Source organism: Staurois parvus, unplaced genomic scaffold (assembly GCF_062004578.1).
Source record: "Staurois parvus isolate SC_StPar_1 unplaced genomic scaffold, SC_StPar_1.0 ptg001045l, whole genome shotgun sequence".
Classification (NCBI taxonomy): domain Eukaryota; kingdom Metazoa; phylum Chordata; class Amphibia; order Anura; family Ranidae; genus Staurois; species Staurois parvus.
In genome coordinates, this window is record NW_028318841.1 from 7,222,596 (window position 1) to 7,247,084 (window position 24,489).

Below are 24,489 nucleotides of genomic sequence, written 5' to 3' on the forward strand. Positions count from 1 at the left end.
TGATCTGTATGCTTGTCACCAATCTGTGTCTCAAAGTACTTACAGGTCAGCAATGACTGTCTTTATGTTCTCTTAGCCTTTACTTTAGGCCCAACTCTGCTCCCATCCACTGGAGCACCACCACAGCTTTAATGGAATAATCAACGTACAGTAAAACACTTTTCCCAGGTGTTTTTGGTCTTGTGGTCCTCTTTTCTTCCTCTGGTGGTAGGCAGATCATACATGCTGTAAAGAACAATGCCAGGTAATGTGGCATCATTGTCCTGTGAGTCCAAGGTTGGTGGCTCACAGGAAGTGGGTTAACATGGGGCATCATATCTAGATTGTAAGCTCCAAGGAGCAGGGCCCTCCTATCCCTCTTGTATTGAACTGTATTGTTGCTGTATTGTCTCCCGTTATATTGTAAAGCACTGAGCAAACAGTTGGTGCTATATAAATCCTGTATAATAATAATAATCATTCAGCTCAGAAGAGGAGGAGAGTGTTGCAGCCAAAGCTGCTCTTTTATTTTTAAAGGCTATCAAGATACAATTTAGCATTTTTTGCCAAAGCTGCAATTGTGCTTTTAACAGAAACATCTTCAACCTTTGCCACTATTTATAATTTATTTGCATTAAAGAAAACAAACTAATTTGAAGTAATATAAAATATGGGGATAAACAATTTTGTTGAAACGTGCCTCAAATTTTTGCTAAAACAAATGTACCTTAACATGGTGAATGCATGGCTTTGCTGCTAAAAGCATAGCCATGTCAGCAATGGCTGCCACTTTCTTTCTTTCTAGGAGCACCTGATATGCAATTAGAAGGGAATACATTTCCTAGCACCAGGTTAGTGCTAGGTAATAAAAAAAAATCATAGCTAATGCCATTTTTCTAATCTTTTGCCTATTTTGCCATAATAACAGGTCCAAAACAGTTAAATAGATTTTCCTTAACTCTCAGGAGTCATTTGAAGCCCATCACACCCTGAAAAAACACAAAAAGCAACTTAAATTTCACTTACTGTATTGACTATGATGCATTTTGTCAAATTGATACATTTTGACTAAATGTCCAATTTTTTTGCTACAAAATTTGACTAAGCTAAAACTAACAGCTTTGTTTTTCTTTTGTAATGTAAAAGATTACATTGTATTGTAATATAGTATAATTGAGGTATACATTATAAATATTAATATAATATATATGGGATAATATAACAGTCTTTAAATATCATACGAATGGACACATTTTCTTAGGTATATCAAGCACAAACAAACCATCACTGGGACTTAAAAATGTTCTTCTCAGCAGAACCAAATGTAATGAATGACATATCTGATAATCTGGTGACTCTGAACATTCCCCATTGGACTTTATTTTAGCATCTCAGTTTACAGTCTGCAGACCTTTACCGTAAGCTATGTCCCATAGAAACAACGTTGACACAACTGTAGTAGCACTTTTCCCTTTTGAAAACACATATACAGTATGTACATGTTCAATTTTAAAATTCTTGCTACTCCTAGTGTGAAAAATGTAACTGTCACCTCCTTTGCTACTCTGGGGCCAGAGTTCACAACAGGGTGCTTCTGAGTTTTTGTACAGTAGCAACAGAAGGAAGAAATAGATACATTTAATGACATGCCTTAAATCCCATGCAAGTCCCATATATAGATTGCTACAACAAAGAGGCACACCAGTTTATTCAGAGCATTAGATGTAATGTGGCAGGGCGAGGATGTTTTGTTTACCTGTTGTGCTGAATGTCTGTGTAATAATTTGCCTCTTCTTTGAATCAGTACTGTCACTGAAAGTATTTCTCAGAGACCAGGCACAGTGGAGTCCTACCACCTCCTTTCCTGCTAAGCATCTGCAGGGTGTTTGATGGAACATAGTCATATCCTTTAAATCCTCTATCATTTGGAATACAGTTGATAGGGTTGTTATTTTACTGGGAGGTTTAATATTAAAGAGAAGAGAGTACGAAGCAACTGCCAGAGTGCTTAATTTCCTTTCAGCAATGAATCCCATTAGATTGGCCAGGCCAGACTTTAGTATTGTTGACCTGAGTTGCAGCTTGAGCAGTCACACTGATTCCAAAGTATAATGGCATTTTTAAACATAACTAATGTTGTGACATAGAATTAGGCAACATGTTCCTCATAATGACATGGTATGTGTTTTCTTATAAGGACAAATTATGCATATTGAGTGATTGGCAATGGCATGCTACAGTCACAGATAATGTTGATATGCTCTTTTATGTGTGCTTCTATGTACCATATTTAAATTATTTAATGCATACACTTTTTCATCACAAAATGTCATCAATGCAATAATGTGTTTGAACTTCCAAACTTTCTGCCATTCAGCAGTGCACATACAAAGAGTAGTGTACATGTAGAAATCTAAAGGATCAGTGTGAGGATCGGTCCAAACCTGTAATGTATTTAGGGAAGAGGCCTGGGTGATTTTATTTATGTCATCTAATAACTGACTTATTGGTATTTTTGGTATTTCTACAGATGCTGAAAAAACATTTTCCCTGTTCATCTACCTGTACTAGCATTGAAAAACGAATTAACGCTAGAGAATGGGTTACTGAATCTAAATCTCACATGTAATTTCCTACTCTATAAATACAATGCTATCTCTCACTAGAAAGACTAATAGAGTAATTCAAACCAAATTCTCATTAAGAGTCAAGTGTAATCTTTGGAATGGACTAATAATATTTGAGACAAAGCTATGAAATGACATAACCCAATTTCATCAGACTATAAATACTGACATTCCTTGCTCATGATAGCTGTATTATTCTGGTAACAACTGACCAATTACTAATATGCTGTAAATAACTGCCATTGGGAGGTGTGGAGCAGGTCTTTGAAAAAATACTGAAGAAGAGCATGCTTTAAGTACTCAAAAGCCATGAACATGTTGCTTTATTGACCAAATCTATGCTTTAGTTGTGATGCTTTAGGAAAATCAACATCGTTCCTGAGAATTATTCACTAATAAACAGCTAAATATATAGCTGAAATACATATGTGTAAACTGTGCTATCTGACAAAAAAACTGTACTTTTAGGATTTTTAAAATTTAAATTAAATTAAAATTTTTAAATCCAGATGCCTTTTCCAGATCACTTACTTTTCTTACTGCAGTCAAGGCAAAAAAACAAAACAAAAACAAATGCTCAGAGTGGAGTACTGCAAACTTTTAAAAACTGTGTATCTCAGATACTACCGTACCAAGCACAATTAAATAAGAAGAAAAGGAGGGACTCCAAATGTAGCACAGAGACACTGTAGATCACAGGTGTCAAACTGGCTGCCCTCCAGCTGTTGCCAAACTACAAGTCCCATGAGGCATTGCAAGATTGACAGTTACAAGCATGACTCTCAAAGGCAGAGGCATGATGGGACTTCGCTACACCTGAAGGACCACCAGTTTTACACCCCTGCTGTAGATAATAGTGTAAAATTTTTATTTAAAGTTTTATTTAAAAAAACACATACAACTCTTCTATACGATACATATACAAATTCTATGTATAGTACACATAAAAACCACCCTCAATATAGAATATTTGAAGAATGCCATAAGCAATACTCCCTGTTCATTATTTATAAAACCTGGTTGACATATTTTGCAGTGAGTTCCACTTCTTCAGGGTTGGGTTGAACTATTGCTATGGTTGCTCAGATGTTCACATTGAACTTGATACCTTACACCCTAAAGGGCACAATATTGAAATAGATATCAATTGCTATATAGCAAATAGTTAGTATCCTTTTCTCTATTATTGTGTCACTTCACTCTTTTTGTTTGGCCTAGTCACTTCTCGCCCTGTTGTCTATTGAATTATGACCTGCACAGAGTATATTTCATGACTGACCAATACTAGCCCTGCATTTTAAGTTTGAATTATGTGTTCGTCTAGGTTGTTCTATTCTATTTATGCTATTCTATTCTATAGTATTTCCAAAAACTCAATTTATTACCATACCAGCATTACCCTGAGTACTTCCGGTGTAAACCTAAGGATCAGTACATAAGGACTTGTACCGAAATACATATATTACACGTGTTGGTGATCATTGTTCCCGGAGCACCTAAGATATGCCAAGGATGAATTAATGTTACCTTTTCTTTTACAATATTCAACATGTGTGGTCGAAATCACCTTTTAGTAGTACATATTTTAAAAAATAAAAAATTACCTTATAGGTGGTGCGTCACATGCACAACCTAAACCCCATGGCATCAATTTGGTGTCCCTAAAAACAGAATTAAGTATTGGGTGGGGTACGCAATACTTAACACATTAGTCCTAGTTGAATTGATTCATTTTTAGCTATCCTACTTTGCCCATTTAATTTATTTTATTGTAAGCTACCTTATTCGGCTTATTGTTTCACGACCACAAGCCTTTTATTTATCCATTTATTTAATATATATGGTATTCATATGATATGTTATGCAATTTAATATATGCATTTTTATATATGATTTTTGACATATGATATATATTGTTTTTATCTTTGTTTATCTGGCTCTTTGATAGACCGTTAATCACTTGGATGTAATGACACTTTGTAGACCGTTAATGTTTGTTATCTGGGCACTCGGAGCGCTTTTTTCATGATATGGGTTTATCTTTAACATCCCCTTATTATGTCACCCCCACTGTGGTGAATCTACCAATGAGATAGTATTGCAGAAAGTAATTCGCTATCCTACCTCTTTGGTAGGATAGTATCTGTAATAAATTACCAACCCACCTCCCTGGGAACGTGGAGCCATGTCTCAGGCTTAATTGCGCTGTATAGGCGTTTAGTTAGCTTGGCTGGAGATATCACTGCTGACAGCTCTGTATATCTGTGGTAAAATGGCGCTTCGATGTGCGCGCATGCGCAGTTGTATGGTCTTCTGGAAAATGGCGGCGATCCATTGCGCATGCGCGAACCCCGCGTTTTCTCCATATATTCATTTGGCGTCGGTCACAGAGCTGTCAGCATCCCCTCTGAAGATGTGCCTTAGCACGAAAGGCCTCAGGAGGAACTGACAGCCTGTGACGCCTCTCTATCACCCAGACCACGTGGAGGTCTGGGTGTTTGCTTTTAAAGGGTCAGTAATTTACTTTTTTAATCAATCTTATTTCTGTGTTTTCTGGCTTTTTGCCAGTAATATTGCTGACCTGGGTTGTTAACCCTTTCTTCACCAATAAATTTGGATATACTACACTATGGGTACTTCTCCATTTTTTACCCCCCACTGAGGGGTCGGCAGACACAGCTACACATCACCCAGAGGAGGGATACCTGTACCTGGAAGGGACGTGTGCCGTGAGTGATCCATTTTAAACTGAGGAGACCATATTAGCCCAGCAGACCGTTTGAGGACATCTCTCCCTGTGGGGTATCGGTACTCGTTTGATGGGATATAAAACAAAACGCGCATTCCCTATGTGCGGTTGGTGAGTGTGCATTCTTGCCATTTCCCGGATCCGATTTCAGCTGTGTCCACTTATTTTGCTTGATCCTATGAACATTTATGTGTGTGTCTAGATCACTTCTTTATCGAACTTTGGAGATTGAACTTTTTCCAATTGTCATTTTAGCGCTGCACTTTACTTATTTTATTTATACCAAAGGTGGTTGTGATCATCTTTAGTGCTATTAGCTGCTTACTTGTCTTTTATCAGTAGCGCTCACTTTTTTCTGTTTATTATCCAGATGTTCACATTACATTCTATATTAGACAGACGTGTACAGTAAATAATCATATATTATAGCCAGACATTTCAAGGCATACTATTACATATTTGAAATTATTTACAGATGGAATGCAAATGTAATGACTGTATCAAAAAAGGTCTGCAAGGCCAAAACTAAGACAACATCAAGACAAAAGGAAGAAAAGCTAAACCCCAGAAAGAACAGCAGCAGGGGGCCTTCCAAATAGGTGGTGTGCCTGTGGGCGTTTAACGACAGAGACAAGAAGAGGAATGATTTACATGACTACCATAATGACCACCAAAAAGAAATCATCCTTAAAAATGAAAAACATCATTTGTAATTTTCACCTACAGAAAGAGCAGATTCTGTTAGGGGGTGTATAGGTCAGGGGAGAAGGGATGGATGGCTGAGCTTTACTTCCAAGATATGGTCTGCTGTTCTAACTCTTGACATGCCATCTGGCCCAGGAATCCCATAACACATCTTGCTGGTGAGAACTTTGGTTGTTTTAATTTGTTAGGGGATTTTGTTTGGTGCTCATTATGGTGGTCTTGTACCTTGCTCCTTTTCATTTGTTAGCTTCTTTTAAAGGCATATTGCTCATTTGTCTAGCTTTTCTCCTGATGTGTTTCCTATATCTATGGTCTTGGGGAGAGTTTTTTGGTACATTTATTCAATTTACATACAGTGTCAATTATATTTGTTTGTGAAATTTGTAATAATGAACTTTGAAAAATGTATTGTTATGATATATGCTATATACTCTACTATGCATGTCTGTCATGTTTCACATGACTGTCATATTGACTGTCATATGCCTTTAAATGTTTTCAGTGTTTTGTCTCTGCTCCTCCCTTTCCTTTAGTTTAGCTAATGTTACATAGATAGCCCTCCCCCTTCCCAGAGATGCATTGCAGTAAACCTCATGGCATGGAGCAGGAAACAGCATGTTCTTTTGACCTATCAAATGTTTATTGTTGAAAGATTCTCTCAGTTTATGGAATAAACTTCACAAGATCTGCAAGATATCATTCTGATTGAGTCACTGACTGTGGACCCCAACTGAGGTTGAAGTTATCGCTATCTCATCACAACTGTAAGTTACAGAGATCACACTATCAATAATTAGATTGGACACACAGTACAGTGTCAGTTATAGATTTGAATGTGGACATCTGAGTAACCATAGCAATAGTTCAACCTGGTTTTGGGAAGCAGAGCTTGCTGTGAAATGTATCAACATTTAGGCTTATCAATACTGAACAGTGTGCATTGCTTCTGGTATATTCCATATTAATGGTGGTAAAATATGTACATGGATTAATATTTGTGGTCATTTTATAGGGTTTGTTAATAAAACTTTCAAATGTTTTACTGTTATGCCAACCCCAAAGGTGGCAATACACTAGTAGAATTTAATTTGAATTATTCTGTTTTAAGAATGTTAATTCGATTTTCTAAACGTTAGTGTGATCAAAATTACATTTGTTTTTTACCTCACTGACCAGAAAATTTGAAAGGGCAGGATCAATTTTTTTTCTCAACTAAACTAGTTTCTAACAATCTGTGATTTTTGCTTAGGAAAGTGTATTCATTCCATAATTTGACGTTAAAAGCAAGCAAAAAGTCATTGAATGTATTAAGAATTTCTGTACAAAAGTTTTTTGCAAAGTCTACTAGTGAGCCCTTCACTTAAAACAGTGAAAGCGATATATCTGATTGGATAGTAAAAAAGCAGAGACTAACTGATAGGGTCACATTTGTGCTTTTTTCTCGAATTAGCAATTTCCATTTGTTATACTCACAACCAGGGGCGGACTGACAACTCATGGGGCCCCCGGGCAATAGGGGATCATGGGGCCCCTGTGTCCTTGCCCAAACTCAAAAAAGCCTATGAAAAAGGTACCAGGGGCATCTCATGGGGCCCCCTACTGACCCCGGGCCCTCGGGCATTGCCTGAGTTTCCAAATGGTTAGTCCGCCCCTGCTCACAACGCTATGCAGATCAGTGCAATCCCTTTCATTTGCAGCATAAAGAATGATGTGCAAGGAATTACAGTATTTAGGTATTCTTTAACTGACTACATTTACACTTTAATTTCTGACAGATACACATAAGCAGTAACACCCCCATTCCCACCACTGTGGTAAATTCTGCCATATACATCAAGATGAATGAAGTAGACCTTGTGACTAAAAGCTGTATATTTTAAGTATAAAACTACTGAACAGACAAGGAACTTATCATCATGTTCAGACATCTCAAAGAGAATAAAAAATGTTTACAAGCAAGGTCCCCTCTGATGGGCAATGTAAATTCAAGCAAAGCCATAATAAAGTACTACATTTAATGAACTGAAAATTTGTCTAGACACCACATCCCCATAAGAGTATATTGTAGACACACATTGTACACCTGTACTGCTTGGGAGTATCAAGCAAAGCTGATTAAAGCACAGTTCTTCTGTTGCTTCTGCTTATTTGAGAACAGCAAGTGTTAATGCTTGTGTGTCTTAAAAATATTGAAAAAAACCCCAGTAACTTTGGAAGTAGTAACGAGATTAGCAATCAGCAGCAGATGAAAACATGAGAGTGTCTTCTGTTAAAGTTAATTGCATTATATCAAACAGCTATAATCCTGACCCATACAGAATATAAGAAAGCATAAACATAGGTCTCAGAGAGGTTAATGGAACCATACAACCTGAAAGCTGGGCTGGAGCAACATGTTTTCTGACAAAGAATGCACACAAGCATAAAAAGCAGATAACGACAATTAATCACTCAGCTTATTATTTATGTATGTTGTATTATGGGTTTTGTATAAAGCTTCCTTTTCATAGCATAATATGTAATAGGTGGGAGATAATAGGAAGGCAAATCATCTGGCTCAGCCGGATTCTTTATTATTGGAACAAAGCATCACAAATGAATGGTTACTATTTCAGCTGTTTTTACTTCAGCAGTGCCTCTGAAACAAGGGTAGTTTTTTCTCTTTTTTTAAATACCATTTGTGCATATTTGTTACAGTAAAAGTAACAAAGTCTTCTGACAAAGAATGGAAGTATAAATCAAGAGCTACTTCTTTCATGACAGTATTGCAATCATCCGTATTTTGAATCACACTCTATAGTACAGTTTTTATGTATAGCTAGACTGACATTGACAGCATTGTATTATAAAGTACAAATTGCTTTGGAGTACAATACTGTCTGTAACACTCTCTCAAGACACGTAAACCATATGCTAACTGTGCCTCCAATGTGTATTTCAGTAAGATACTCACATCACTATATTTAAAAGCTGCTTTAAGTTGATATAAGCTGTACTTCTGTAAATGCAGCACTCTACCTTAGCATTCTGTTTATTGTGACGCTCTTGAACAAATTTCAAATGATCCTCTCTATCTGCTACACATTATCAGCTAGTCTGCTTTCAAGTACACCTGTGTTTAGACTATGGACAGTAATGTATTTATGTATTCTTAACAAAAAGTAAAAGCTTTAAAACAAGCCCTCTCTAACTTCTGTCAATGCATATACTGTACATATACAAGTCATAAAGTTATCTAATTTATCTTCAAATATCACAACAGAGACTCTGAAGTCCAGTTTCAGTTGTTCAGCATAGGTCACCTGCTGTCTGTTTTTTAAAGTGGCTCTAAAGCCTTAAAGCAATTGTAAACCCTCACCTTGTAAAACAACCCATTCAGTTTAAAATAGAAATGAAAGACAAACATTTGTGTATACATATAAAAACATTATATATACACCTTTTCCCGCCTCTTTTTATAAGTGATTACCTACTCTCTGTTTTCAGCTGCTATGGGAGTAGAAACAGCAGTACACTGATCTTCCCATTGAAAAGCCATGCAGTGAGGGTGTGTCAGGACAAGACTGATCATCGAAAGAGAGCAGGCTGAGCTCCCAGCACAGCTAGAGAACTAACTATGGTATGCCCTTCTGCCTAGTGTAGTCAGTTTTTAATATGGAGCAGAGAGTCTGGCAGGAATACCAGGGATTTAACACAAAGGAAGCAATACAAAGAGAACAGCAAAGGTTTCCAAACAATTGTACAGCAGGCACATATCAGGAATATGAAATGTTGGGTTTAAATATTCTTTAAGGTTCTATACATTAAGGTGAAAAACCTTCTGTAGCATCCCCCCAGGCACCCCTTATACCTACCTGAGCCTGATTTCAATCCAGTGATGTGGACAAGAGCAGCGGCTCTCTTGGCTCTCTCCCTCCTCTTTTGGCAGATTGATAGCAGTGGGAGTCATTGGCTCCCGCTGCTGTCAATCAAATTCTGTGACGAGGGAGCAGGGGGCAGGACAGTGCCACAACATCTGTGTCTATAGATGCAGACAGGTTGGCTCAGGAGCCACACTGCACGAGTGCCTTCATAGAAAGCTGTCACATGGAATGTAAAGGCCTCTACTTTAAAAAATATATAAAGTTTGGGGGCTCCAATTAAATTTCTAGCAAAGAAAAAAAAAGCAGATTGTTACATGTGAACAAAAAGTGCCAGAAAAAGCTTGGTCCTGTCCATAGTCTGGGCATAGGTGTTTCTGCAGCTGTTGTTTTTGGATAGGGCGGAGAATGATATTTGTATATTCAAACAATATTTTTTTTTTTAGCTTCTTAGATAGTGGTAAGGGTTTAGAGTCCCTCTCAGGTTGTTATTGCTGTATGGGTGCTCTCTTTATTTGTGCTGGTGATGATTGTTATTGGGCAAGAAAGAAAGGGAAAGCCCAGAATTTAGAGTTTTTGCCAGTGCAGGACTAAAGGGGAAATCCTTCCATGAGAACAATTGCAGTAACAACTGACTGAAATGGGTATTTTCTCACTTTGGGGAGTTTACTATAGAGGAGGTTGGTAAACTTTTTTCTATAGCCCACCTAACAACTTGTCCCCTGAACCCTGTTCCCTTGCAAATACTACGGTCACCCTCTGGCTGTAGCCTTCACTCTTTAACTCATATCTTCAATCTCTCCCTTTCTACTGGCATCTTCCCCAACTCTCTAAAACATGCGCTAGTCACCCACATACTTAAAAAGGCCTCACTGGACCCCACCAATCTTAGCAACCTAAGACCCATCTCCTAACTCTCTTTTGCCTCCAAACTCCTTGAACGTCTAGTCTACAACTGGAGCTGCCACCTTATTCAGAATAACCATCTCGATCGCCTTCAATCTGGATTTTGCCCACAACACTCCACAGAAACTGCTCTCTTATAACTCACAAACAACTTGCTAACCGCCAAAACTAATGATCACTATTCCATACTCTTACTCTTGGACCTCTCCGCTGCCTTTGACACAGTTGACCACCCCCTCCTCCTCAAAAAACTCTATTTACTTGGTCTCTGTGACTGTATTCTCCATTGGTTTGAATCTTACCTATCTCACCACACCTTCAGTGTCACTTACAACTCTACCTCCTCCTCTCCTACTCCTCTTACTGTTCCGGTCCCCAAAGGTTCTGTCCTTGGACTTCTCCTATTCTTGATCTACACCTCTTCCTTGGATCAGCTTCCCATGGTTTCCAATACCACTTCTATGCTGATGACACACAAATCTACAGTATCTCTCTACTCCTCCACTCACCCAGGGGCGGACTGACTATTTGGAAACTCGGGCACTGCCCGAGGGCCCAGGGTCAGTAGGGGGCCCCATGAGATGCCCCTGGTACCTTTTTCATAGGCTTTTTTGAGTTTGGCCAAGGATACAGGGGCCCCATGATCCCCTATTGCCCAGGGGCCCCATGAGTTATCAGTCCGCCCCTGCACTCACCCCATCAGTTTCCTCATGTATCACCAACTTACTAACAGACATATCAGACTGGATGTTACACCACTTCCTAAAACTCAATCTATCCAAAACGGAGCTCATAATATTTCCTCCCCCACGTGCCTCTTCCCCTAATTTCTCACTCAGCATCACTAGCACCACTATCAACCCATCCCCGCATGCCAGAGTTCTAGGGGTAACCCTGGATTCTGGACTATCCTTTCAGGCCCACATCCAATCCCTGTCCAAATCATGTCTCCTGAACCTCTGCAACATCTCCAAAATATGCTCCTTTTTAATCAATGATACCACAAAGCTCCAAATTCATTCCCTAGTTATCTCTTGCCTCGACTACTGCAACGCTCTCCTAATTGGCTTATCTTTACATAGGCTATCCCCTCTCCAGTCCATCATGAATACTGCTGCTAGGCTCATCCCCCTTACAAATCATTCAGTGTCTGCTACCCCTCTATGCCAATCCCTCCACTGGCTTCCACTCGCCCAACGAATAAAATTCTAAATACTAACAACATCTTACAAAGCCATCCACTACTCTGCCCCAGCTACATCACCAACCTGGTCTCAAAATATCTACCAAACTGCTCTCTTCGATCCTCCCAAGACCTTCTGCTCTCTAGTTCTTTGTCACCTCCTACCATGCTCGCCTCCAGGACTTCTCCCGAGCTTTTCCCATCCTATGGAACTCCCTATCCCAATCTGTCTGACTATCTTCTAATCTATCCACCTTTAGACGATCCCTGAAAACCGTTCTCTTTAAAGAAGCCTAATCTGCTTCTAACTAGTAAACTGACTTTTATTTCCTCCATGAGCTCATCCCCCACAGCTTTTACCTTTTGTATCACTTATCCCTTCCTCCTAGATTGTAAGCTCTAATGAGCAGGGCCCTCTGTTTCTTCCTGTACCAAATTGATTTGCAACTGTTATGCCTACCTTGAGTTTTTTAAAGCGCTGCACAAACTGTTGGTGCTATATAAATCTTGTATAATAATAATAACAATAATAATAATACTCTTACTTTCTGTCTAAAGGACAAGAAAAAAATTATATCTCCCCAATGGGATACAGGTAGGCCAAAAAGCATGATAAAGCTATTTCCAGAAAGAAATATATAGCTTTAGATATACTTTAAAATGGTTGTAAACACAGAAGGTATTTTACCTTTTGTGCATTCTATCCATGAAGGTAAAAAACCTTCTGCGTTTACAACCATTTTAAAGTATATCTAAAGCTATATTCCCCCCAGCTCCCATTATTCTTACCTGAGCCTGATCACAATCCAGCAATGTGATCTCTCCTCTCTCTTACTCCTCATTGGCTTAGATACAGCAGAGGGAGCCACTGGATTTTGCTGTTGTCAATCACAGCTAGTAAGGAGGGAGCGGGGCCAAATCATGCTCTGTGTTTCTTATGTACACATGGGGCCAGCTCGGAAGTGAGCATGCATAGGTGCCCTCATAGGAAGCTAGGGGCACCAGCAGGACACCCAAGAAGAGGAGGATCAGAGCTGGTCTGTGAAAAACGATTGCACAGAGCAAGTAATTATAACATGTTTGTTGTTTTAAAGAAAAAAAAACTCTTAGTATCACTTTAAAACCTTTAACAGTTTTAATTTTTTTCCTGTTGGGGAGATTCTCATTCAATCCTTGTCCTAGAGACACAACAACGATGACAATCAACAGGACAAATAGAGAGAGTGAATCTTGTCTGTGAGGATGTTGAAAGCAACAAAAACTGATACATTAACTGTAAGTGCCCCCCTACTACTATGTTAAATCTTCTGGGTACTCCCTGGGTGGCAAATTAAAGTTTTATTATTGTTGTTGCACTTACTATAGTGCTAAATGTACCCACATTGGCAGATTATCCAGTGACTGTGCTCAGAAACAGCTTGTTCTTTCACTGGATTTGAAACCTGTGTCTTTAATAAGACTCAAGCCTTTTCCCACTCTATATAGTTTCAGGCCTGGCACCTCCCACTACATGTGCTGGCTGTGTATTGCAGAAAAAGGCATTTTGGGGTCCCAATCAAAAAAACTTTTAGATCTTCTGAATTGCAAATAGATCCAAAGGGGGTACATACAGTCTCTTCCAAACATATATTCCAATAAATAAACACCTATGCTAATCACAACTGAACTATGGATTATACACTGAAGACTCAGGTCATCATTTTCTGCCTGGAAAATACAGATCTAGTAGCAATCATAAGTATAAAATTACAAGGTACTGAGGTACAAGTTATCAATTGCACAAGGAAACTGATTTCAATAGATATTGACACAAGGTCATTGGCGAATATATAATAATTAGCAATATATATATAATATAATTGTCTGCTGTTTTTTTTTCTTTTTTTATATCTGTCCAAGGTTCAGCTTAAAAAGCTTGTACAATGCAACTTATCTGGCCAATGATTTCTTCTAATCACTGTATGCAGGATATATCTTTCTGATGTAATTATACTATCTCACTTTAATTCTGCTGTAGTGGATCTACAGAAAAAAAACCTTCTTTTTGTTTTTCATCTTGGACAGATTGAAGAAGGGTTTTGACTGATACAGGTATATGCAGCCCCTTATCTTCTTATACTGGTGACAGCTGGTCACCAATACCAATGAAACCTTTTTTTCAGTAGAATGGGGAAAGGCTAGAGATCATCCAAATCCAGATCCAAAATAAATTTGACTAAATTCCACTTTAAGGTCCAAGAGCTCAGAAATTAGAGTTGTTGTTTTCATTGGCATTTAATAGGAAATCAAATTCAATAATAAAAACATTTAAAAAAAGCAAAGTAACATTAGATTTCAAAGAAAAAACTTACCGTACAGAATTGTGATGAGAGAAACTGGCATAACTAAAATTCCCACAAGCATATCGGCAACTGCCAGTGACATAAGGAAGAAATTGGTTGCGTTTTGAAGTTTCTTCTCCAGTGACACAGCCATAATGACCAGAATGTTTCCTCCTATTGTTAAAATAATGATAATCAAAGTCAAAAGAGCAGACCAGTTTTTGTCAAGCGATGGACGGAATATCTCATCCTTTTCAGATACATTGGCTGGATCTGATGTAGGCAGGCTCTGGTTTAAAGTCACATTGTTGTTAATGTGCCAGGCCATCAGTCCATTGTGTATGCTGATGTCCAAGGTAACTGAGACTGTTGTGAGACCAATCAACATTCCTGTGCTGCTGAAAGTGCTCATTATCTGAAGGTGACTGTTTCCAGCTGTGCTAAATGGAAACATTTAGTTTCAGATCTATAATGGTGAGCAGCAATAGAAGGTACCATCTCCTTTCAATGAATCCAACGGGAGCAAGATCTTTCATAATATTCCAAGTCTTATTTTTGCATTGGCTGTTAGATGTCAAGAAATATTTCATCCAAATGGACAGATGTGTCTGAAGTGTCCACTTCATTCTCTGGTCAAGCATTCTGAAATTAGAATAAGATAAAACAAAAAGTAATAAACTACCTGTATATATGTAGTGGGTCTATATTACCTCAAATTGTTTTTTAAAGGGATAGCTAAAAGAGGCTGGATTACTAACTGTATTCTAATATCTTTTTAGAGCTACTCTGAGTGTTATTTCTGTACATGAGTTTCCATCTCTGATCATTTGTGCAATTTTATTTTTTGTTACTCATTTATGAAAACCAGAGATCAAGGACCAAGACTTCTTAATTTGAGTTTAATAAATCTGCAGCTGGGGGCATGCCTGGAAACTTCATCAAGGATACTTTACCAATAACATACTTAATAAATATCTTTCTGTAGCGTGGGTCACTGACTTCACGAGTTGGTTGTTGATATTTCTATTTTGGGTATTCAGACATTTTAAAATATTCAGAGCATTACATAGCAATCATTCAGTCATGATTACATGATGATTAAAGGGTTCCGAAGTATACTTACCCTTATTTTACCATTTTTGCTACCCAATCTCACTTTAATTTTCCACTCTTCTCTGTCCCAATTATATGTTTACTGAGTTTTAACACATTGTTTCGTACTACCAGCCCAGATAATCTTACCATTGCCTTAGGGGCCTGATGTGCTAAGAATATCCTGCTTTGGGAGATGACCCCATAGAAGTCTAAGAGAATTGAACATGCAGTCAGAGATTGCAGGAGGAAGATCTTGTGTGGTTGGACGCCAGACTCATGGCAAGCATTGACTGCAGGAAACTGAGACATGCAGTATACAGCTGGGAGAGGGTTAGGGTGATATAATGAATTAATTGAGGAGGGGGGGAGGTTCAAAATACGTATGCATTCTATGAAAGTATATTTACCTTAATGATCCACGTGGTGCCTATAACTTCAGAAGACCTTCTTGGAAAAGCTAAATTGGAGCCACTAATCCTTGCAAATGATTGTGGGATACTATAATACATATATAATGGCAGACTGCTTGTTCAACTATGATTTAATAACTGTGGCTAGGTACTGTCATCATACAATGTTGGCTGGTTAATAGGTGGTTAGTTCTAAATTAGCTACTACTCAGTGGTTATATGATAACACCAATAAGCCTATGCTTTTCAATAAGGTTTAAATTTTATTTTGACCATTGTGCATGTCTAATGGGAAGCATAACATTAGCTAATTTTCAGAATTCCTGCAGTTTTATTTACATCTGCCATATTTATTTAGGTAGAAAAATTATACATCTGAGTCTTACAACACCTGCTTATTGTGCCAGGGGTCTCTGTTTCATTTAGTTCTGTGCAGTTACTGATAATGAGGTTGATTTACTAAAATAAATATACTGTGCACTGCAAGTGCAGCTGCTTTAGGTACAAGAAGAAGCTCTGAAATCAGGCAAAGCTCTGCTGATTTCTTTTGTCTAATCATGTGCAAGCAAAAATGCTGTTTTTTTATTTTCCTTGCATACCCCTTCAGGTCTAGAGCCACTGCATTTTTATTGCACTTGCAGTGCACAGCCTATTTGCCTTTAGTAAATCAACCCCACTGTTTGTCACGAAAACTCTCAATGATTTAATATAAATGGAGCAGAAATAGTTTCTTTATTTTCTGTCGAACTGTTCAGAATTGGTTTACTGTCTGTGATAAGACACAATCTTCTAAAAGGTTTAATTACCCAGGAAAAGCACAAACAACTATGGCAATACTTCAAGATTTTGTACTTTAAATTGTTTTTAAAGTATGGCTTAAATAACAACTAGTATAATGTCAGCCTGTGTAAGTTTGCTTAGAATCAGAAATTCCACTAATTTTACCTTAAAATGTATCTATAGACAAAATATAAAATCATATATTTATTTCTATATTGTATTTCAATTATTTTTAGCCTCCTACTTTTAACCTGAATGACCTTGAAACTTGTAAACTTAACTTGTGAAGATCTCTACATTTACATTCTTGAATTCTTCCACACATATTCACTATGCCTTGTTGATGCAACTGTCATGTCACACAACTCACAGAGCCTGGGAGGAAGTGTTTTAGGAGGTGGAGTCAGTATAGGAATCATTGCTTGCAGGCAGCAAGGTACTATGGGATATGTAATTCTAAGAAATCAAAGTAAACAGCAAAGCATGCAGGGAATCCAGGATATTTTGGAAAGAGATAGCCAGAAGACAGGCAACAATAAAAGCATGAGATTATTTAGGTAGGCTTATACTGGATTGTCAGAAATAACTATTGTTTTTATTGCTATTACATTATAAAATGAAAGTTTATGCTGTGACTATAGATCTCTTTTAACGTGAACTTGTCATCCATTTTCAATATATGAAAATAAGACCTGCACTAGAAGGGGCCGGCTATTATCTTCCCAGTTCAAAAAAGCATATATTGAGACTTTAGGCCTATGCCAACTCATATCCAGGGGCGGACTGACAACTCATGGGCCCCCCGGGCAATAGGGGATCATGGGGCCCCTGTGTCCTTGCCCAAACTCAAAAAAGCCTATGAAAAAGGTACCAGGGGCATCTCATGGGGCCCCCTACTGACTCTGGGCCCTCGGGCAGTGCCCGAGTTTCCAAATGGTCAGTCCGCCCCTGCTCATATCTTTATTCCCCATCCACAACTTGTCCAATGACAGTGTCATACTGACCAATATACGCACCAGGTACTTTCATTGTAGAGAGAGACCAGCTAGTGAGCAGGCCCTACAGTCAGATGGTGCTTAGAGGCAATGTTTAGAAAATTAAGGATTTACAATACTATAAAAGGGACTTATGTGAATGTATAATAAATATGTAGAGTGCTGTGTATCAGTGCTATAATAGTTCCTGAAATAAATAACAATGAGCAGGCAACATAAACATGCTCACTAGGTAGCTATTTAATGTGGAAGTATGATTAAATTTATTTTTGTCATATTTTTCAGTTATAAATATATCACTTACTTATATTCCCTGATAATGCCTTTATCTGCTTTTCCTTCCCAGAGGACAGTCTTTTCTCTTTCAAAACTATCTAGCGTAAGCATCTAATTGCTGGGCTGAGATGCTAGCTCAGATGTTGCACCATGTAATCCTGGTGCCTATGCAGTTCTTGACAGTTTTTGCAAATATCTGACACACATTTGCCCCCTGCTGAGGCATCTTACCTTGTGCATAGCTTTACAGTTACAGTGTGGCATTCTGATCATTAGGTGAGAGGAGACTATCCTGCCCCCAATAGAGTGATGAACATATTATTCCAAGCAATGTAACTTAAATACAAGAACAAATGGAGTGCTGGCCACTCTCATTGGATTGTATGTAGGAAAGGTAAATTGACTGGAGCTCACGGATTGTTTAGAGACATCAGGAATTTATTCATGCACACTTCTAAATTTCTAGAAAGGTCCACTTTAAGCTTTTTATTTTAAATTCCATTTAAAATGATGCAGTCAGTTTTGAGGAAACACTTACCTTATTTTTGTTAAGTATTACCATTCACAAAGCAAATTTATAAAAAATATTTAAAAATGTTCTGTACCTTTTAATTGTTTCTTTAGAGCAGGTTTATATGTAGGACTGCAAGCTGTTCTGAACAATTTCAAAATGCAATTAAAGGTACAAAGTGAGGGACAAACTAAGGAAAGTGCATCAACATACAATATACCACCCACGCCTTGAAATTTTTTAACCCTTTGTTAGGACAGACAATGTTCACATTTCACAGTTCAAATGATATGTCTAGCTTAAATCCAATACAGCTCACCATCCAAATAACACCATTCCCACAGTAAAGCAAGGAGGTAGTAATATCCTGTTATGGGGGTGTTTCTCTGAAGCGAGGACTGGAGTACTTGTCAAGGTTGAAGGATAAATGGATGGAACAAAATACCTTAATATTGTTGAGGAAAATTTGCTGCCCCCTACCAGATATTTGTCAATGGAAAGAAGGTTTACCTTCTAAAATGACAATGACCCAAAGCATACAGAAAAAATGACCCAGAGTGGTTGAAGGAAAAAATGTCCTTGCATGGCCTAGTCAGAGCCCAGACTTCAACCCCATTGAAAATCTGTGGAATTACTTGACTGCAGTCCACAAACAGTTACCATCAAATTTAACTGAACTTAAGCAGTTCTGCAAAGTAGAGTTGTCAAATATTGCAAAGTCTAGATGTGCAAAGTTAGTAGAAACATATCCCAACAGACTAAAGGCTGTAATTAAAGCAAAAGGCAGTTCAACAAAATACTGACACAATGTAGTGATCCTTTTTCCAACTCAGTGATTCTGTTTTAAAAAAACAAAAATTCTGACCTGTTGTATCTTACAATTGGATGCTATAAATTGCACTGAAAAAATACAGCTGGAAAAAAACTGTGTCTGTCTTCATTTCAAGCTGCAAAGCAGCAAAATTTGATTATTTTAAAGGGGGGGTTGATTATTTTCTATACCCACTTTAAAGTTCTGTTAAAAATGCTGCCACCCTTGTCCTCATACCTATGCTACATAACATTTTAAAAAAGATTATTGTAAATACCTTTTTTTTCTTAGTTCTGGTGCAGCCATGTGATTTACAAGATACATCTCCCCTGTGTCACACAAACTGTATTCAGCATAGGTCTGAGGAGGGGTAGGACAATGTTTGTAAGCAGACTTCTATTCACCTTTACTTTTCCTTTAATAATTGTAAACAAACCTCTACAGCCTTCTCCATAACATTACATAGGAGGGAAAAGTTAGGTATGAATTTTAAGTAGTTGAAATGATAATCAGCAAGTTATGCTATGTGAATAAGAACATGTAACAAATATAAAGCAGCTGTCAATTTCTCTCCAAAAGTGGAAATACACTTTAAGCAGAACTGTAGGTGCAGTTGTATAAATGGTGCTTTTCTATGCTTGATTATAATTTTCAAACATAATTTACAGTATATTATTAATTTGTATGCTCCAGCAAGCTTTGTTGACTCTCACAACATTGGTTTCTTTGGTCAAATGTAACAGACCAAAATCTTAAATTAATTCTATAAGTTTCTTATTTTTTTGCTAAAGTGCAGTGACCTGACACGAAACAGTATACTATGGAAATAAAATCAGATAGTTGTGTCTAGAAACTCTAGCTTTCCACTCTCAGTAAGCAAGGCCCTCTGCAACTTCTGTCTGTAAATTCATTTCTTTACATTGCATTATGTAATTACAGTATATGCGCATGGAAAACTGGCCTTTTTGGAAAGAATCTGCTAGTGCCCTGAACATTTTTTTCTTTACTATTTGCTTATTAAGATAGATCCTTTGATAGATATGATATAGAGTATGAGGAAAAGAAAGAAATTGCTTGTTAGATAAACAGAAAAGGCTGTTCCATACAACACAGCGGTGACCTTGAAGCAGATCTAGGACCTACTGAATGCAATATATCTATCACTGGACTTACTTTGAACTTTCTAGTAAGATCTTCAAGCAACAGTCAGAAAAAGAAATTGCCAGACTCTCTTGTTTTCCTTATTGTCCCTGCCCTATTACTCCCACAAGGACATGTGGATTGAAAATTATTATTTTCATGATATAAATATCAAATAGTTTTACTAGTTTTACAAATAGTTTTATTAGACGATCTAGCATATAAGGAAAATGCATAAACAGAGGTTAGCTTCAGTGAAAACTGCACATTGAAAGCAAAGCAACGGTAGATACAGTGACATAGGCAGCTGAAATAAACATCTTGACTTTTTCTCTAAAACGTTGAGTTTACATTTCCTCTCAAGCCTCCCCTATTGATCATCAAGGATTCCCGTTAAATTAATTTAAAAAAAAGTAAGATGATTGAGAGGTTGGAAAAGGTGGGCCACAGCTAGATTTTTACTGGAAATGTTAACATGTTAACATTTCCACATAATGTTAGCTGCCTATACCTACAGCTTATTATTATTTTTTTAGGTTCAGAAACAGATACTCTGCTTATTGCTAAAGAACTGGATCTACAGAAGGTGACCTCTGTATAGACATTTTATTCATCATAAGCCCAATTTGATTGAGTATATTTTTGGATAGATTTACTTTATTTAACTTAATGACAGAAAGATCATTTCACTAAGCTGTAACACACCTTATGTGCCATAAGAATGGCTGTTAGCAGGTGACCAATATTTTTTAAGATATTGTTGGCTTTCTTTCATTGCTAAAAATAACAGAGAGCTCAGCTGAGTCCAATGTAACTTCAAATAAACTATAAAATATAGAGTGGAAATGTACTGCACCCCACAAGCAACTAGTTTTTCAAATTTTAGAATTCTAGTTCAATCCAGTGGATGAAACATGACATAGCTATTTACCTATTAGTTGCTACTGGCTTGCCCTTGCTTTGTTTAATTAAAGGTATAAATTGCTTGATATAGTTTGACATTTACCCAACAACTTTATGCTACATGAAAATAAACTGGATATTTAAGTAAGGGGGAAGAAGGTAAAGAATCACATACATAAATGATTAGTCTATTAACATAATCTTCTTTGGACATTGTCAATCTAAACAGTGTTTAGCTGCTTGGCATTTGAGCTTTAGATATGTACTGCTGACTCCTACAGCGAAGAGACTATTCAATTAAGTTGGATTTTATAATATAAACCATTATGCTCTCTTTGTTCTTCATCTAGAAAATTGCTCCTTAAGAGCATTTAGACTTTTATGGACTTTATATTGGAAACAATTAACACTAAATATTTCAAATTGAACCTACGAACACATTAGCCTTTTGACTTGCAAAAAATACTAATTATTTTTGCCTTACTCTGTTCAGTTTGTCCCAAATTCATAGCATGTAATGCTAATTTGTAACAAATTACCAACATTTCCAATAAGACTTAAAAACAGAATTTTAGATAAACATCCTATATACTTTTTACAGAAATTGTTCTCACTGCATTGCAGGAAAATGCTTTCAACATCATAGTTTGTTCATATATTGTATCTGGATCTTTGTTGAAGCCATACATCTGCTGTTATTCTCATAAACAGAAAACAGTATGTTCCTGTATGGTAACAACTCGCACAAATGTTGAACATGTTTTTAAGTTCTACTATTGCTGACTAGTACCTCTTGCTTTATAGTTTTGAAATGTTATGAAAAATAAAACTTGTAGCATTTTTGTTCAGTATTCAGCCAGTGTTTGTAAATGTTAAAAATAATTTAGAGTAGCTTGATTTTTTTTAAAGGAGTCTCAATACACAAGTAAAGTGTTGAGGTGAAGAAGTGATTTGCTTTATTTAGCCTTGTCCAAGCTAGTTAAAGGTTCTATCCATGCATCAGTTAATAAAAAAAAGTAAGAGAACAAACTGCACCAACTTTATCATGTGCTTGATAACAGTGTGATGGCCTAAGTGTAATTTACTTGAAGTTAAAGTACCATTTAAGAAGGGCGCATGCGCAGCGATCCAAGATGGTGGAAGCGTGAAGGTGAGCTCCGCTGACCCTCGGCCTTCACAGGCCTCCCACTCCACTCCTGCAGCATCCACAGATCTGGGAGAGCCCTCTCCCAAGTTGGAAAATACACAGGCATCTCCATGGGAAAAATCAGGCATTGGAAGCCGCTTAAACCGCCTCCTCAGGATCCTCGGCCTTCCATGCTGGATTGTTTATTCACTAGGCCTGCATTCCTCTGTTCTGAGTGACGCATTTGTTTGTGATAGGCCTGTTGCCATGCTAATCACCTGGTTTTCTATTCCTGTTGTTTTCTGTTTTGTCTCATCGATGATAATTTTTCTGTATACTCAGGTTGATACACCCATTACTGTTTCATGATGGCTTTAAGGCTGTTGTCATATAATGTTAAAGGTCTTAACTCAGTCCAAAAATGGTGGATGGCTCTGAAGGAGTTCAGATCCTTGGGAGCAGATATCATATTTATTCAGGAAACCCATTTCAAACAGGATGGCTCTTTTTGCTTTGCCTCTAAGAGAATTCCACAATCCTATTTGGCTTTTGAACCCTCCTGGAAAGCCGGAGTAGCTATTTTAATTTGGAAAAACTGCTCCCTGTGGGTCTCATCCTCCCGGGTTGACCCACTTGGTCGTTACGTTTTGCTGGAATGTATGTACGAGGGTTCTCCATTTGTGCTTTGAACTTGTATGCACCCAATTCTGGTCAGCTGTTATTTCTCTCTCGATCTCTAGATAAATTGTGTTCCCTATCTACTCCATGCATAATTGTTGGGGGGGATTTTAACATGGTTATGTCACCTCATAAGGATAGGAAGGTCTTCTTTGCATCTACTCCGTCGAAGAGACTATGCTCCTCCTCGGTGGCTTTCCATAAACTGATCCGGGAGCATCGCCTATTTGATGCCTGGCTGGTCAAACATCCTCTCCACAGGCAGTTCACACATTTTATATTTGGATCTTTTTTTGTCACTGCCCCCCGATCCCCTTCTTGGTCTCCTCTGAAATCAACCCGGTGACTTGGCCAGATCATGCATCACTGTCGCTTAATCTCCTTCTCTCTAACTCCTCCCCTAAGGTCTGCCATTGGAGCCTCAATGAGAGTATTCTGCGCTCGGAACAATTTAGAGAAGAACTCTTTCGGAGCCTGTAAGCTTATTTTCACCATAACGTTGGCTCGGTAGCTTCATCCTCAACCCTCTGGGAGGCTCATAAAGCTGTCTTCAGGGGCCTATGTATTTCCATGGGTGCTCATTTAAAGAAGGCCTCTGCTTGTGCCAGACCATCACTTTTACGCCACCTATCCTTAGGCAAATGACGATTGCTAGATAACCCATCTATACATCGGCTCCAGAAAGTTTCCCATATATGAGATCAAATTACGGCTCTTGACCTGCATAAAACTGCCCAATCTCTCACTTGGGCTAGGCAAAAATTTTATCAATTCTCTCATAAACTGTATTGCATGCTTGTAAATAGACTTACATCTCAAACATTCCACTCACTACTGGGTCACCTACTCCAGTCTGATGGCAAACCCACATATGATCCACATGCTATGGCTACAGTATTTGGGGAATATTATGAGAAGCTTTATAATTGCCTAGCCCCTGATAATCACCCTCCCCTTCAGATGGCTGCTTTTGACACTTTTTTTGACTCCTTACAATTACCACGTTTGCCACCTTCCGATGTTACAGCCCTAAACGTGGACATATCTATTGAAGAATTATTGGATGTTGTCAAACATCTCCCTACTCACAAATCTTCCGGGGCGGACGGTCTTCCTTACTCATATTACAAGTTGTCAGGGAGCGGGGAGCCAGACACACAAGGAGGTGCTATTAAAGGTAGGTTTATTAATATAAAAATAAGACAAGAGTCTATGCAAGTCCAACAGCGGAAATCGTAGCCAATGCCGGGGTCAAGAGCCAGGAAGAATTGTAGCCAGAGCCTGGATCAGGAGCTAGGAAGAATCGTCGCCAGAGCCGGGATCAGGAGCCAGGAAGAATGGTCGCCAGAGCCGGGGTCAGAAGGAGGAGTCTTAGCCAAAGCCGAGTCGGTATCAAGGAAAGCAATGAGTAGCTAAACAGGAGCTTGCTGTTGT

At 38.0% G+C, this 24,489-nt stretch overlaps 1 protein-coding gene across 2 annotated transcripts in view; it reads right to left on the reverse strand.

The window, feature by feature from the left end:
• Positions 1–24,489, reverse strand: part of HTR2C (5-hydroxytryptamine receptor 2C) — a 698,015-nt gene that overhangs the window by 157,922 nt on the left and 515,604 nt on the right. For both annotated transcript variants that reach the window (XM_089657983.1, XM_089657982.1), the window contains one exon: positions 14,361–14,972. In XM_089657983.1, coding sequence (XP_089514109.1) covers positions 14,361–14,784 — 424 coding nt within the window. In that variant the 5' untranslated portion in view covers positions 14,785–14,972. The remainder of the gene's footprint in view (positions 1–14,360; positions 14,973–24,489) is intronic.